Below are 17500 nucleotides of genomic sequence, written 5' to 3'. Positions count from 1 at the left end.
GTTTAATGTAACATCTCTTCATGAAAGTTTTCGTAATCAGTTATTTGTCTGAATCTGATCTTTTGAAATGGAATCAAAACATTTAAAACATCTTTTCGAGACGGCGTTTCTTTAGGCCATTTTATGTAAGTGCTGTGATACAATGTTCATTAACATTCCTACACACATGTAATCAAAGGGAATGTTAAAAGACCACAGTGCAAATCAATCCGACGCTCTCGTATTGTTCTCCCAAGAGGAGACGCATACAGACTGAATAAACACATACTCCAAAATAGAGCCTTGATGTACTCCTAAAGTTATGTCAGTCTTGGCAGAGGAACAATTCCCAACGGGTGCGTAGAATTGCCAGGCAGGAGAATGTGAAAGTAATAAAGCACTGTGGCGGAGAGGGGACTAGCCTATTTCTGTCCTCTGGTGATGAGGATGTCTTGGTCGACCGTATCAAAGGCAGAGCAAAGATCCAAAAGAACTGCCACTGCACAGAGGCCTGTCTGTCAACTTTGTTCTGAGATCACGCTCACATTGATTTTTTATTTATTTATTTCTTTTTTCCTTTCCATGCGCACATTCGCAGTGCTGTGATATCAACAAAAGCCTGAAACTGAAATTTCTCAGTGGGGGGGGGGGATAAACAGTGCACAAAATGGATATGAAAATGACTGTCAGAGGATCGGCGTTGTGTCTTCATGAGAGATTACAGTAGAGCTGTTTTTTTGGCAATGCAAAGAGGAAATGCTATTGAGCGGGTGAAGATTTTTGAATGGATACAATTAGCATAAAATTGGATTAAGCTTTCAGGTTCTTTCCATTTTTTTGTAATGTTTTTCTAGCAAAATGAGTAGGGGAAGAGGACAAATGGAGCAAGTGGAGGATTTTTATCACAAGTTACTGCTGCAATGCTGGTCAATTAAGAAAAAGTTCCAGCCTTAGACATTCTCAAAATGCCAAGCAGTGTGGTGCCACTTATATAATCATTTAATCGTCTGTTCATAGACAAAATAAGAAGTTAAATCATGTCACAATATTCATTGAAGTGATTTATGTTTGTTGTTTACATTTTTGCAGCGTCATTTTTTTTTTCTCCCACTCTCATCTCTCTGGTTTATTTCCCATGTACATGTTAATCAGTCAGTCGAGGGAATTAACATATCCCCAGTACATTGCATAAAGTTTCCGGAAACTTCATGCGTGAGGTATCATTACTTATGCAAATGTTATTTGATTTGAATTTGCTTGTGTTCGGAGGGAAGTGTTATTCCATCTCGAGAGTCAGGAGGGCCTGTTTATTTTCACTGGGGTGGTGAGTCATGCATTGAAGCTCCGTCCAAGAGATTGTGGAAAGACAGAGAGATTTACAGAGATCCCCAGGGTGTGTGTGTGTGTGTGTGTTTGTGTGTTGCGTTGCATGACTCCTGTAAATGAATGATTTCAGATATTTAACGGTGTCAGTTATCTTACATTGCCTATCCTTGGGGACAGGCATTTTTGCCTCCCAGGGCATCTGATGCACGCGCGCGCACACACACACACACACACACACACACACACACACACACACACACACACACACACACACTGTATGATTCAGATATGGTATCTGTAGGGCAAATCTCTCCTGTTGCTGTGTCTGAACGTTTAATCTATAATCTTAATAATCTGATTATATCCTTAAACAATCCACCCACACATCCCTCCGCACCCTAACACCCTAACCCCCTCCCTCTGTGCTTGCTGTGCTCATCCAGTTATCCCTCTGTTCACCTCAGTTGCCACACACACACTCATCTTTGTTCCTGTTTTCCTGCTGAAAAGAGAGGACGATTTGAACGCTGTTATTCCGCTCTCTTAAAATGAAAGTGTGTGTGTGTGTGTGTGTGTGTGTGTAAGTGTGTGAGCTTATGTTTGTGCATGTGTTTGTGTTTGTGTACAGTATGTGTATGCAGAGATTAGCCGTGCAAGATGCTATGCGTTAGACTATGTTGGCTGTAATTGCTTTCTCTGATCCCGCCTCGGTATGTCTTTCAGTGAAGTGATTGTGTGTAATGGCTATGTGATTTATAGCCAATCTGCTCTCAGGGTTATTATGGGATGGCACAACAAGTCAAAGCTATAAGTCCAGTCACAGATGGGAGCCACCTCTCACTCACATCTGCAGTCTGATATAGAGATCTTCAGTCTGATATTATATAGATCTAGAGTCTGATATAGATCTTGAGTCTGATATAGATCTTCAGTCTGATATTATATCGATCTACAGTCTAATATTAGATAGATCTAGAGTCTGATATTAGATAGATCTTCAGTCTGATATGATATTAGATAGATCTTCAGTCTGATATTAGATAGATCTTCAGTCTGATATTAGATAGATCTAGTCTGATAGTATATAGATCTACAGTCTGATGGTATTTAGATCTACGGTCTGATCTTGTATAGGGAGCTAGTAAGGGTTGGAAATGCACTGAAATGTCAGCAGTTCTTGATGTCAGTATGTCTTGTACAATAGCCTAGTTCGTATGTGTTGTTGTTGGTATGTCTTGTAGTTGGTACAGTATGTCTTGTTGTTCATATTATGTCTTGTCGTTGGTATTTCTTGTTGTTGGTATTTCTTGTAGTTGGTTTGGATTGTTGTTGGTAGGTCTTGTTGTTGGTGTGTCTTTCTGTTGCTATGTTTTTGTTGGTATGTCTAGTTATGTATGTGTGTCTCTGTTTGTACGTCTTCTGGTTGACATGTCTTGTTGCTATGTCCATGTTCACCACTGACCAAATGGTTAGTTGATGTTGATATCAGTCAGTATCAGATTGAAATCTGCCCCGTCCTTGTCATGTTTGTCTTTGCCCAGGCCGTCACGCAGACAGATGAGTTTCTGAATGGGCTTCATCCGTGATGAGGTTTCTGTTATATGCAGCACACCAGCGTTGCGTCAATGCAAATGAGTTGAGACGTGTTCTAATCCAAGGTCTGTTTGTGGGAGTGGGAGACAGAGAGCTGCAGAATGCTAATACTATTGTTTATTAGTGCGCTGCTACAGTACGGTATGTGTCTATGTCTATCTGTGTGTGGGAAGGTGCATGTTTGTTTGCGTTTTTATGTCTGTATGTTTGCGTGCGTGTCTGTGTCTGACAGATAGGAGATGAATGAGCTGGAAAAATATCTTCTCCTGGCACTGTACTCAGTACCTTTTAAGTGGTGTGTGTGTGTGTGTCTGAGTCTGGGTCTGAGTCTGAGAGAGACAGACAGACAGACAGACAGACAGACAGACAGACAGACAGACAGACAGACAGACAGACAGACAGACAGACAGACAGACAGACAGACAGACAGACAGACAGACAGACAGATAGGAGATAAATGAACTGGAGAAATGTCTTCTGCACTGGGTACCTTTTAAGTGTGTGTGTGTGTGTGTGTGTGTGTGTGTGTGTGTGTGTGTGTGTGTGTGTGTGTGTGTGTGTGTGTGTGTGTGTGTGTGTGTGTGTGTGTGTGTGTGTGTGTGTGTGTGTCTGAGAGAGGGAGACAGATAGGATACACTGTAAATGAGCTGGAGAAATGTCTTCTGCACTGGGTACCTTTTAAGTGTGTGTGTGTGTGTGTGTGTGTGTGTGAGAGTGAGACAGATAGGATATAAATGAGCTGGAGACATGTCTGCTCCTCGTCGGTGCCCTCCGAGGGTTGCCCTCTGACGCTGGCTGAGCTGGAACAGCTGGCACCTGGGCACCAGACGCGTGTCAGACCCTCCACCACGCCGCGGGCAGCACCATGCCCTGTGCCCACTCTCTCACAGCAGCCAGCCTCTGCCTGTGTGTGTGTGTGTGTGTGTGTGTGTGTGTGTGTGTGTGTGTGTGTGTGAGAGAGAGAGATAGGGAGAGAGAGAGCGAGAGAGAGAGAGAGAGAGAGAGAGAGATAGAGCGAGAGAGAGATAGCAGGAGGAGGGAGTTCGGTATGTTTATGTGAATGAGTAAGAATATTTTGTGTGTGAGTGTGTAAGTGTGTCCGTGTGTGTTAGGGATGCAAAGGTACAATGTCTGCTTGGTCGGCTCTGGTTTCAGTAACTTAATCAATTAAAAATGTTTTTAATTGAAAACAAAATTATGATATTACCTCTGAGGGATTAGGCTACATTTTTGATGCTACATTTAGGCTACATTTTTGAACTACCAGCTTTGGTAGTTAATCTGTCTGTAAGCATGACGATGCAAGGGCAGTGAATGTGTTGATGGGCTGCAGGGAAATGCTGATAGACTGCATGGTGTTCTGTGAATGTAAACCCATAAGGGGCATGCAGTTTGTGGTGCGATGACCACATTTTGTAAATAGCAGAAAATGACAGATGTTATGATTTTACCTCGGTTTTTATCTCGGTTCACATCTGCGGATCAAACCGTAGGAGGCGCACCATTCAGTTTGAGAATGGACCATGTAGACCCAGATAACAATATCAGATTTGCAGATAACAGATGACTGGTAGCAAACTGCCATATCTGCCCCCTGTGGGTCGACAACAGTGGTCAACCAGCCTCTTGCTATCAGGGTAGTGCCTGTGTGTATGTGTGTGTGTGTGTGTGTGTGTGTGTGTGTGTGTGTGTGTGTGTGTGCGCGCACGCTCTTGAATGTAGAGGAGGATGTGAGGGGGTGGCAATTGATGTATTTTTATTTTTAGGCACCCAGTCAGGAGAAATTGTTTCCTGGGTTTCCCTGCCATCTCATTTAATTGGTTGTTTGTCAGTTCTGTGTTAGTTGGCCCCTGAATATTCAAGCAGTTAGCCCCTACTGTAAATATCTGTCTGTGTGTGTGTGTGTTGGTAGCCAATTGTATGTACTGTATGTGTGCATGGATACGTGTGTGTGTGTGTGTGTGTGTGTGTGTGTGTGTGTGTGTGTGTGTGGCTTTGTAATAAGTGCGTGTGAATTGCAGAAGAGGGAGTCCACATGAAAGACACCCTTCCCTTGGGTCTGTGTCTGATTAATCTTCGTTAGGCAGCAATCTGGACCGCGGGTTCACAGCCCCCTCAAACGTCCTTTGTTGTGCGGTGCCGTCGGAAAAGGCACGCGACGTGTTAGCGAAAGTTCATCGTGTCTAATCTTAGCGGAGGCTCCCCGTGGTGCTGAAGGCCTCCCACGAACTCCTGCCGATAAACACGAGGCATCCTCATAAGGCCGTGTAAACAGCTCATTAATTTACCAAGGACAAGGCCTGACGAGAAGATGGGCTTTTGGCACGTTTATTATCAGCTTGCTAATAATGTGCTTATTTTGTGGCCTTTAACGGAACAGAGTAAGATAATTAACCGCCACGAGCAGTGCGTGTTAATAACTAAGATAGTTAGAGTGTCCACATGCATGTGTATTGTATAATGTAGAGGGTATAGCTTATTGTATGCATTGTAATACAATACATTTGAAATCAAATGATGGTGCATTTTGTGAATTGCAATGAAATGCAAGTTAAAGGAACATTTAAGCTAGTTGGGCTTGGAATGGGAAGGCCAATGCCATCGTTTGGGGTGACCTTGGCATTTGAACTTTGACCTCTGTGATCCCCTGCAGGTGCGGCATCCTGCAGATCGGAGATCGTATCCTGTCGATCAACGGCATCCCGACCGAGGACAGTACGCTGGAGGAAGCCAACCAGCTGCTGAGGGACTCCAGCATCACCAACAAGGTCACCCTGGAGATCGAGTTCGACGTGGCAGGTATGGTGTGTGTGTGTGTGTTTGTGGGGGGGAGGTGGTGGTGGGGGGGGGGGGGGGTATGAGTGACATACACAAGCAAAGATGTAAGATTATACTTAATCAGGTGAATACCAAGGTCAATATGACTTCTACAAGAAGAAGTGTGTGTGTGTGTGTGTGTGTGTGTGTTTGTGTGTGTGTTAGTGTGAGTGAGGGAAAAGAGAATGTAAACTCATTGTAGATATTCAGTTTAGCCTGACAGTCACAGTGGGCGTGTTTGTCAGAGAGAAGCAAGATTATACTTCAATAGAGAGAAGACCAAGGTCAGCTGGACTCTGTCTCTGTGCGGGGGTGGGGTGGGGGGTCGAAAACTCACGCTGGATATTGTGTGTGTGTGTGTGTGTGTGTGTGTGTGTGTGTGATACATGGAAGATTATAGTTAAGCAAGTGCAGATCAAGGTTGCATTGACTGCTGCTGGACAAACTGTGTGTGTGTGTGTGTGTGTGTGGCGGGTGGTATGTATATGTATGAGTGTGAGAACATGGGGAGCCAGATAAGTGCCTGGCTCTGCATGCAGCAACCCAGAGCTGCTTAAATTAACCTAGACTCGCCTCCACACGCATACACACACACACACACACACACACACAAAATTTGCTTATCAATATTTGTGATCCTAAAATGTGATGTCTACATGAATACAAATACCCATACTGACACACACACACACACACACACACACACACACACACACACACACACACAGACATACACACACACCAGCCAGATGTGCCTCAAATTTCTAACAGATTTACGAATTTCATTTTTAATTGGAGAGTGCATCATTTATTTTTACTTTACCAGCTGCAGTGTGGTTGATTACTTGGATGCACTATCAAGAAACATGACGAATGAAAATTCATAAAAATTGAGATTCTGGTTTTACAAATTAATTCTTCAGTTTCAATTTACCATGTCCAACCACTCTGTTATAGTGTGTGTGTGTGTGTGTGTGGATGCGTGTGTGCGTGCGTGCGTGCATGCGTGTATCTTTCTTTGCGTACAGTATGTCTCTGTGGCAATCTGACTGTATCTCAGTTCGTTATAGTTATTATTTCTCTATGTGCCCCCATGCTTCACATTCTATCCTCACACACACACACACACTTCGTCCCTGGCCGATGTCAGCGAGTGTGTCTGCGCTAACAGCTCTGCTCCCGCTCTCCCTCCGTAATTACCCCAACACTGGAGGATCGCACCGCGGCCAGCCCCACTCCCTGACATTTTAATTATGAGTACACACACAGCAGCACCGCACTCCATTACAGAGACACACACACACACACACACTCACACACACACACACACTCATATGCCCACAGTTAGACACACATGAACACACACACACACCCACAAAGAGATACACATAAGCAGCCACACATACACACACACGTAGAGATAGACACACATACACACACACGTAGAGATATACACACACACACACACACACACACACGCCCACAGAGAGACACACGTAAGCACACACGTCCGCGCCCATGCACGTACTAGCAGAAGGGCCTCTCTGGTCATTCGGTTGGGTCGTCATTCGTATCCCCTGGAGTTTATTCCGCAGATCTGATCACTGCCCCGTTATCATTATTAGCTCGGTGTCCTGCGCCGATTTACTGCTGATGATTACAGATGATTCGTCCAGATGTTTCGCAGGGTATTATGAAGTGCCACTTAAGCGCCACATATGACAGTGCAAGGGTGTAGTTACCGCATGACGCCAGTGTGAAATATAGTGTGAAAGTAGACGTTTCGGAGAAGTGCAAATTGGAATTTAGAATTTGATATTTAATGTTTTTCAATTCTCCCGTGGTTGGCTAGGTGTTGACAGCTAATTTTCTGGTGGCTGTTTATTGATGATAGTGTGTGTGTTTGTGTGTATATTGTGTGTATGTGTGTATATGTGTGTGTGTGTTTGTGTGCATTCCAGTAACAGTTCAGTAAACGCTGGTGTCTGCTGCATAATTATTTAGCCACTGATGTTGGTGGCGCTCCCTTGGATCATTGATCAGGGTCTACTAGACCTGATGATGTCAAAAGATAAGGATGTGTTTGAGGATTTATACAATATTTGGACTCCTGCCATGAGGGTGTGTGTGTGTGTGTGTATGTGTGTCTGTCTATCGGCCTGTCTGAGTTGTGTGTGTACCCGTGTGTGTGTGTGTGTGTGTGTGTGTGTGTGTGTGTGTGTGTGTGTGTGTGTGTGTGTGTGCATGCACGTGTTTGTGTGCGCGTGTTCGTATGCGCGTGTGTGTGTGTGCGCGCGTGCCTGTTATTTAAAAGTAAATGAGAGTGTCCTGTGGCTCTGCTGGGAGCAGTGAGTTATTGAGTGATCATTTGAAGAGCTCAGCCTCTAATGCCAAACGGCGAGCCATCTGGGAGCAGTAGATCTGAGCACACACACACACACACACGCACACACACACACACACACACACACATGCTCTCCCACACACTCACACACTCGCACAGCCACCAAGGGACAGTCTGTTCTCTCGGATATAGATCTTCTCTGTCAGTAGCCGTCTCTCTCAGCTGGAGGAGGACTTTGTGAAGACTTTCAGATCCAATTAAATCAGGGACAGGTATAGGCAGCTCTTTCCAGGTGTTTTCATGCACCGACGAAGGTTTTAGATCCAGACCGCCAGCCAACCTCCTCCTCCTCCTCCTCCTCCTCCTCTTCCTCCTCCTCCTGCTGCACAGCAAGACAAATGGGTCCAGTGGAAAATTGTGTTGTGAATGTCAATAGATATATCAAAAATGATGTTTGTTTTCCTCTCATCCTTCTCTTTCTCTCTCTCTCTCCCTGTCTCTATCTCTCTCTTTCTCTCTCTCCCTGTCTCTATCTCTCTCTTTCTCTTTCTCATGTCTCTCTCTCTCTCTTTCTCTTTCTCTTTCTCATGTCATGTTCCCTCTTTCTCACAGCCTCTTATTTATCTCCTACAGAGTCTGTCATCCCCAGCAGTGGAACGTTCCACGTCAAACTACCCAAGAAGCCCGGGGTGGAGCTGGGCATCACTATCAGCTGTAAGTGTTCCAACGCACACACAGACACTCACACACACACACACACAGTCAGTCAGACACACACACACACACTCAGACACACACTGATAGGCCAAAGTTATGTACACCCTTGTGTATGTTTTGTTCTACCTGTCTCCCATGGTTTTTCATGGGCCGTTTTTGGACAACTCATTTCAAGGAACTGCCCAGGGGAGAGGCTACCTCTAGAACTACCCCAGGGCCTTTTCTGTTTACATTCACTCCACCAGTAGGAGTACTGGGGTGGTGCACATACATTAATGAAACACTGCCTGATGGGGGACCAAAACTTGGTACACATTTTAGTGGCTGATTGTTGTTGTTTCAGGTTTCAGGTTCGATTTTAAAGATACTGTAGCATTACTATAGCAAAGACTAATAAGATAAGCTTCAAGTAGCCCACACGGTACCCTATTACAGTGGGAAATGTAACCTTATTGACAGATAGCATTAGGCTGGATGAACCCTGCCTGACCTGCTGGCGAATTTGTATTTCGCCTGGCAGTTCAGGCAGGAAACCTGCACGTCTATATCCCCTGCTTCCTGTCCACAACCTTTGGCTCCAATCACAAACTAGCTTATCCAAAAGATGCACCGGATCGTTGGTCTGATTGGTTGAAGGACTATCCAAGCGTACGGAGTCATTTGAACGATGCCAATAGAGCTCGACAGTCCCGCCCCTCCTCTGAGAGAGCACGCCTCTTGTGCAGTAGAAATAAAGCGCTGACTCCCCATACTAATGTTCAATCATAAAGATTGAGTAAGATAGCATTGCAAAGGCTAACAAAAAGGGCTTCCATTTCAGTGGAAAAAGCATCCTGCTCACGTCTGTCCAAGTGATAGCAGTTTTTCTTCAGGCAGATTATGAAATTGACATTAGGGTAGCAGGCAGCCCTTTTATTCCATGAGCATAGAGTAATGAATTGAATGATATGAAGGGTCACTGACTGACAAGACTGCCAAGATAATATTTCTCGATTTCATACAAATAGTAGGCTGTTGCACAGTTGCCGTAAAGCAATGTGTGATTCTCCCGGTCGGAAGAGGAGCAAAGTGGCAAAGCTGTTTTTTCTGTGGATGGGTAAGATATGGCTGAGCAAGGCCCACCATTCTCCCCACCACGCGTTAGTTTACCATCAAGATGAACGTGTTCAGGTTCAAACACTTGGATAGGATGCCTTTAGGCAAATGTTCGGCTGCCTTGACTAAGATGATTATTGTGCTTGACCAATCAACTTGTACTTACTGTATACCAGTCAAGGTTCCTACGGTATGTGCAGGGATAGTTGGAACCACAGTTACAGGAACTAGAATCGCCCCATTCCACGCAGTGTGAAAAGTATCAGTAGAAGAACTAAAAAATGTTCCTCTGGCACAAAAATATCCCCTGTATAATATTTCCCCTGGGGAGATATTATACACACACACACTGACACACACACAGTTTTATATGAATCTATAAATGAATGCCTTTGGTGGGAACCGTTGCCTGAAATAATCATACATTATGTCCATCCTTCGTCTCCTCTCCTCTTACCCGCCACCTTCCCTTTTCTATCACGTCTACACATCTCCTGTGTGTGTGTGTGTGTGTGTGTGTGTGTGTGTGTGTGTGTGTGTGTGTGTGTGTGTTTGTTGCCTGTGTGCCTCGGGTGGCTTGCTCGTGATTGGTGGGGAGAATTGATGGCCCAGTGTGTCATATGAGCTGTGATGGCTCCAGCACGACCTGTCCTCCAAGGGGACATTGGTCACGCCACCACACCCACACAAGCACACACACACACACACACAACCTCAAGCAAATGCACACACACACCATTTCACATGCATAGTTGTTCATCCTCATATATACACACGCATTCTCATAGACACAGACACATACCCACGCACACACTCACGCATGCGCGCGCCGCACACATGCACACACATGCACACATACACACACATCCTTACACACTGACACATGTAAGCCTCTTCTTCCTCCCCCTAAGGCGTGTGTGTGTGCGTGTGTGTGTATATGTGTGTGTGTGTGTGTGTGTGAGATGTATGCTGGCGGGCCAATGCAGACACTGAGATTTATCCCCGTCTCCCAGCACCCGCTTTAGTGGCTGACATTAAAGGTTTACTGCAGGCGCACGAGTCACACAGCTCTGGAACCCCATCACAAAGAAAGAGGAGACGGAAGAAGGGAAGAGAGGAATGGAGAGGAAGGAGAGAGAGTGGGATTCAGAGTGGAATGAGAGAGAGAGAGAGAGAGAGCAGGATTACAATATTCTTGGAACTTTTTCAAAATGAATTGAGTAGAAACTGAAGACAGAGAGAGAAAGAGAGAGAACACAGGAGTAGGAGCAAAGGAGAGAGAGAGAAAAGCGAAGGAGAGAGGAACGTACTGTGGCAAATGAAAGAGTTAGAGCAGGATTACAGTCTTCAACATGCTTTATCAAAATCAACACCAGCCAAGGCAAAAAGATGGAGACAGAGAGACAGAGGGAGAGAAGAGAGAGAGAGAAGAGGAGGAGGAGGAGGTAGAGACAAGAGGAGAGAGAGAGAGAGTGATGTAGTGGGAGAAAGAGGAGAGCGACAGTAATGGAACATTAAAAATACTAAAAGGGGGCCTCTTACATAAGACTGAGTGGCCTCTCTGTCTCTGTCTCCCCCTGCGAGCACGTCATCAGAGCCCAGAGCCATCATCACACTGTGTGAGCGTTTGAAGAGAGGAAAAGAGGGAAGGACGGAGGGAAAGAGAGAGACCGGAGAAAAGAAGCAGAGCGAGGGAGTCGAAGAGAGAGAGAGAGAGAGGGGGGGGCGGGGGCAGAACCCCGCGTCGTCAAACACAGGAAAGAGATTGTTTGAGCGGGCTAATTTTGAGCCTCGGCGGCCCCCTCATGGAGTGGACAATTCCCCTTCATCTCGATAGAACCAGCAGAAACAGCAGGGGATAAGCCTCGTTAAAACTGAGCCTGGTGCCATTATGAGTGTGAGTGTGTGTCTGACTGGGATTGCATGTCTGTGTGTCTGAGTGCATGTGTGTGTGTGTGTGTGTATTAGAGTCACAAGTGTGTGTAATGACAGTGGGCTTTAATAAATACCACTGACACACTCATTTAAAGCCAGTAGGGGGGATGTGGGAGATCATCGACTCTAAGATACGTTGGCTTTGTTTTCATTTTAAACACTTTTTCTGAACCAGCACATCAGATCGGTGGGTTTGTTTAACGCCGATCCCGAGGATAGTCATGTCGCTTCAGCACAATGTTTTAGGGGTAATCACTTTGAAAATCCGGCTTTGAGTGTGTTGCGGTGTTAGCTTTTTCAGGTGGGTATTGTTCAGAGTTCTATATCTCCTTGGACGACCTTGCCAAAACCCTTGAGCATTATTCTTTTATGCACATACCATATACCCTTGCGCACACATACGCACACTCTCACTCATACTCACTCTCACACATACACACATACACACACACACACACACACACATACACACTCACACACACCCACACACACCATTTCTTTCTCTCATTCTCTTTAGGCGTTAAACAGATAGCACATTTCTGGCAGCAGTATGTGTCTTAATGTGTTTAATAGCACATATAAAACTCTAATGTGTCTCAGGCTACCAACTCCAAGGCTCATAAACCACAAACACCCACACACACACGCACACACACACACACACACACACACACACACACACACACACACACACACACACACACACACACACACCTACACATCTAGACACAGATTGATGTTGATATGCATAAGGGCATTTGCAAACAGGCTTGCACACAGTCACACACATACACGCGCACACACACAGACACACACACACACCTTGCCATTTAATGGCATACTTAAAGTCACATGACTGTTCACAAGGTCATTAGCGCCAATGACAATTGGGAATTTCATTTATTTTCATGAGCCCCTCATCCAGTGTGTTCTCATTGTTACACACACACACACACACACACACACACACACACACACACACACACACACACACACACACATGCATACCTACACACATGCACACACTTTTACACACACAAAACCCAAAACCTTTTAATCCCCCCCCCCACACACACACACACAGACACACACACATACGCACTAGCGCTATCCTCCCCAGATGACCGTACCTGCCCACCACCCTACAGTTGAAGCATCCTCAGTCATTGTCTTGCTTGGCAAAGCTTACAGCGCTGCGTTTATTGTTCTCCTGTGCGTGGTGAAAACGCGCGAGTCTGCCAGATGCAGGATCACGGGTGAGCTCCCGCCTGACGCCCGTAATTGCCTGCTTCTCCTGCACCAATCTGTGGGGGCACAAAGCAAGAAGATCCCCCACATTCATTCTGTCTTGTGTTTTTCTTTTCCGTGGCTCCGGTTTTTTTTTTTACTCCGCTCAAGTTTAGTGCAGGATTGTGCAAGCTAAGCTCTTTTGCAAACTCCCCTCAGCAAAGTGAAACTCTGTCTCTTAGTCTGTCTGTGTGTATGTGTGTGTGTGTGTGTGTGTGTGTGTGTGTGTGTGTGTGTGTGTGTGTTGGGCGCGGTGGATTTAAGCAGCCTTAAGACCCGGGGATGTACTGTAAACGCAGGCGCTCCCGCTGGGCTTATTTAGTGGGAGGCGGCCGGGGCAGGTAGCGGAGCAAGCTTCTCCTAATGACTAACAGCGCCGAGCCGACTCCGAGCCATACCGCCGTCTCCAGATAAACAGCGTCTTAGCGCACCTACGGCCGGAAAACAACCGCACCCCGTCACGAGGAGCAGTGCAATCCCGCCGGCGTCCCCCAGGGGGAGTGGGGTGGGGTGGGGTGGGGTGGGGTGGGGTGGGGTGGGAGGCTGGAGGTGGAGACGGAGGTGGAGGTGGAGGATAGAGGGGTGCAGAGTGGAGCGTGTGATTTTTAGCCAGTAGTCTAGCAGGCAGTCAGGGGAGGCGGAGAGGCTATAAGATGTGCTAAATGCAGAGCTGCTGGAGCAGGAAGACGAGCGCTGGTGTTCTAACTCCTCTTCCAAGATGTGTCACATGTCACAGGAGCACTTTATTACTTTCTCTCCGTCTCTCTCTCTCTCCATCTCTCTCTCTCTCTCTTTATCTCTCACCACTCTGCACACTGTCCTCTCTCTCTCTCTCTCTCCCTCTCTCTCTCTCTCTCTCTTCTAATTTGATTCAACTTGAGCCCAAGTGCTTCCAAAATAAAGTAAGGAGGAGTAGAGATGCAAGGAAAGCCAAGTAATCTTCAAAAAAGAAAGTGTGTGTGTTTGTGTGTGTGTGTTTGAGAGAGAGAGAGAGGGAGAGAGAGAGAGAAAGAAAGAGAAAGAGAGGGAGGGAGTTAGTCAGAGGGAGAAATGGGGAAAGTTATAACATAGTGTTAAGTTTGAGAGAGTGGGGGGGGTAGAGAAGGAGAAAGAGAGTGATGGGAAGAGCGAGGAGGAGGGAGAGGGAGAGAGAGAGGGGGAGAGGAGGAGGGATAAGGAGAAAGAGAGAGAGAGAGAGTGAGGAGGAGGGAGAGGGAGAAAGAGAGTGAGGGGTATAGCGAGGAGGAGGGAGAGGGGGAAAGAGAGAGGAGGAGAGAGAGGGAGAGAGAGGGGGAGAGTGAGGAGGAGGGAGAGGGAGAAAGAGAGTGACTGGGAGAGGGAGAGATAGAGAGAGGGGGAGTGAGGAGGAGGGAGAGGTGTGCATTTGAACGGTCTGCTGCACTGAGTGTGTTCTGGCGTGTTCCACGCTGTGTTCACCCAGGGTTCCCTCGCTCAGGTCTGCTCCCCTGGACCACAGCGGCTCACATTATTTATGTCGCATTTGCCACACACACACACACACACACACTCACACACACACACACACACATTCCATCTCCACACACACACACACATATACTCAAACACTCCCTAGTCTCCACACACACACACACACACACACACACACTAACACTAACACACACTCCCTCTCCACGCACTCACACACACACACACACACACCAGTACACTCATATACAGGGAGACTCAAATACCTCCTCTCCACACACACGCACACACACACACACACACACACACCAGCACACACATATACAGAGAGACTCAAACACTCCCTCTCCACACACGCTCATGCACTCTCTCACGCAATAAAGGCCCCAAAAACATCTCTCAGCTTCACACCTCTGATGAGCAGAGAGCTGCTATTCCTAGACTGAGATGCTGCCGCTGTGGAGCCCATGTTAAAAATGGAGATGCTCTCATGCAATTCATAATGCAGACATATTCAGAAGTGTGTGTGTGTGTGTGTGTGTCTGTGTGTGTGTGTGTGTACACGTTGAACTTACATTCACCCTCAACGTCTCACCAACACTACAGACGAGTCTTAGTGAAGACGTTTAGGGTAGTACCTGACAGGATGTGATGTATGGATCTGCGACAGGAACGGGTCATTGTCATGCTGCTATCCTACTACCTGTAGTTCCGCCGTCCCTCATTTAGCATTCAGGCGCGTGTCAGGTGGTGAAGGGTGGACTGAATGGTTGGTGATGATTTAAGTCATAACTGGCTGTCCAGGTAACTTCAAAGACCCTCCTCAGGGATGTCTCACACACTTCAGCATCAAGACTTCTCACGGACTTGCCCTCCGGTAACTGACAGATTCCTGGGTATCCAACACAGATTTCTGACCCACACCTCGCAGAAAATCACACCCAGTGGACCAAACACAGACTCCCCGCAGGCGGCGCATACATCTCTCCAGGACGGAAGGAATTGCGCTGAGGACTGCATAGTGCATACTGATTCAGGAACAGAAAGTTCTGGAATTTGAAAACGTGTTCGTTGTGGACAAAGTGCCATAATACTGCGTACGCATGTAACCCCGTACAAGACCGACAGCAACACTTTTTTTACCACCTAGATCAGAAATAGTTGTTTATGCCCCTCAGTCATCCTCAGTCAGCTCTCTTCCCACATGCCCCCCAGATAGTCGGCAGACGTACACAGCAACAGGAACAGAGCCAGTGTTGATATTGGCATATGCAGTCATTCACCAAATGCTTTTATTCAAGCCAAGAGAGTGCAGCTACAGTATATATTCCTTATACATGGATACATACCTACATGCATACATACATACTGTACATACATAAATGACATTAGAGGGAAGCATTTCCTTTGGCTTCTGCCACCTACCCAGCTCCTATGCTCAGTCCCACTCCAACTCCCATGATCCGATCCAATCCAATCCAACTTTATTTATATAGCACAATTAAACAAACACAAGGTTTCCAAAGTGCTGTACAACACAACAATAGACAAACAGTAGGATAAAAATGATAAAAAAAAATAAAAGTAAGATGTAAAAGTAATACAAAATAACAGTAGGATAAAGGTAATGCAATAGCATAAAATAATGAAATAAGATAAAACAAAAATAAAACAAGCACAATCAAATCAGATAAATAAATAAATAAATAAGGAGCACTGCCCATACAACACAAACATCACATCAAACACGCTACCTGATGATTCCCCTGGCCAGAAGTAGATAACAGTGCAGACAACAGGAGACAGTCAGGGAAGTTTATGCCTGATTCACGTTTGGTTCAAGTGTACTGTACAATGCAGCAGAGAAGCTCAAGGTCAGTTCAAGTTCAAGATCCAGAATTTCCTCTGTTCTCATGTATGACACACTGGTGTACAGTCAAGAATGAAGTGTCTTTTTTTTCTCCAGCAAGTTCAAGTTCAGGTTGGACTCTGTGAAGCACCTTGAGACATACAATGTCTTCTGCGCTGCGTTAAGCAGCCTTAAATGAAATTGAATTAAATGGAATGAAATTGAGCTGCAATTGAAACTCCTCTGGCCCCAGTGGAGGTTATCTATCAGCGTGTGTTTGTGCTGGGAGGTCATTTCATTTCACATTTCACCCCATCACCGTTGGCCACGTAGAGGAAATGGGTACGGGAAAGATGAAGTGGGGAGAGAGAATGAGTTTGGGGGAGATGTTTATGTGGAAAGGTTTGTCAAGACGTAATGAAAAAAGCTAACATTACATCCTTCTTGGAACCTTGAACTGCGGTGCAATTTTATCCACCTGGAATGAACAAAATTCATCAGTTCCTAAAGTGTTATCAGGGCACAAGGTGTGTGTGTGTGTGTGTGAGTGTGTGTGAGTGTGTGTGAGTGTGTGTGAGTGTGTGTGTGAGTGTGTGTGTGAGTGTGTGTGTGTGAGTGTGTGTGAGTGTGTGTGAGTGTGTGTGAGTGTGTGTGAGTGTGTGTGAGTGTGTGTGAGTGTGTGTGTGTGTGTGTGTGTGTGTGTGAGTGTGAGTGTGAGTGTGAGGAAGGGGCTGAGGTTGCAGTCTGTTATTCTGTATCTGAGTTGTAGGTAATAACCCAGCCGTCATGTTCACTGGACACACATTTATTTCTCTCTCCTCCGCTTCCCTCTTCCGTCAGGGCCTCCCTCCTTCTCTCGCTTTGTCTCTTCTCCACCTTTCTTCCCCACTGTCTCCCTTCCTTTTTTCCTCTCTTTCCATCAGTCTCTCTCTTTCCATCAGAATGTCTTGTTCTCCTCCCTCCCTCCCTCCCTCCCTCGCTCCTCCTCTCCTCCGCCCCCACCTAAAGAAGTGAGTAGTGATTATTTCCTCTGTCAGAGTGTGCTAACTCGGGGGGGGAGATGGACTTGTCAGGAGGGGAGAGCGATCCCTCAGGTCTCCGTCGAAGCTCCT

At 46.1% G+C, this 17500-nt stretch overlaps 1 protein-coding gene across 4 annotated transcripts in view; it reads left to right on the top strand.

Annotated features, from left to right (window-relative positions):
- The window catches only part of grip1 (glutamate receptor interacting protein 1), a 350390-nt gene that overhangs the window by 301477 nt on the left and 31413 nt on the right, over positions 1 to 17500 (top strand). For all 4 annotated transcript variants that reach the window (XM_062528265.1, XM_062528266.1, XM_062528262.1 and 1 more), the window contains exons 13-14: positions 5552 to 5697; positions 8693 to 8773. In XM_062528265.1, the coding sequence (XP_062384249.1) occupies positions 5552 to 5697; positions 8693 to 8773 (227 nt within the window). The remainder of the gene's footprint in view (positions 1 to 5551; positions 5698 to 8692; positions 8774 to 17500) is intronic.

The sequence above is a fragment of the Sardina pilchardus genome, chromosome 23, assembly GCF_963854185.1.
Source record: "Sardina pilchardus chromosome 23, fSarPil1.1, whole genome shotgun sequence".
NCBI classification, from domain to species: domain Eukaryota; kingdom Metazoa; phylum Chordata; class Actinopteri; order Clupeiformes; family Clupeidae; genus Sardina; species Sardina pilchardus.
Note: the sequence above shows the minus strand (reverse complement) of the source record. Positions and strands in the feature narration are given on the sequence as shown.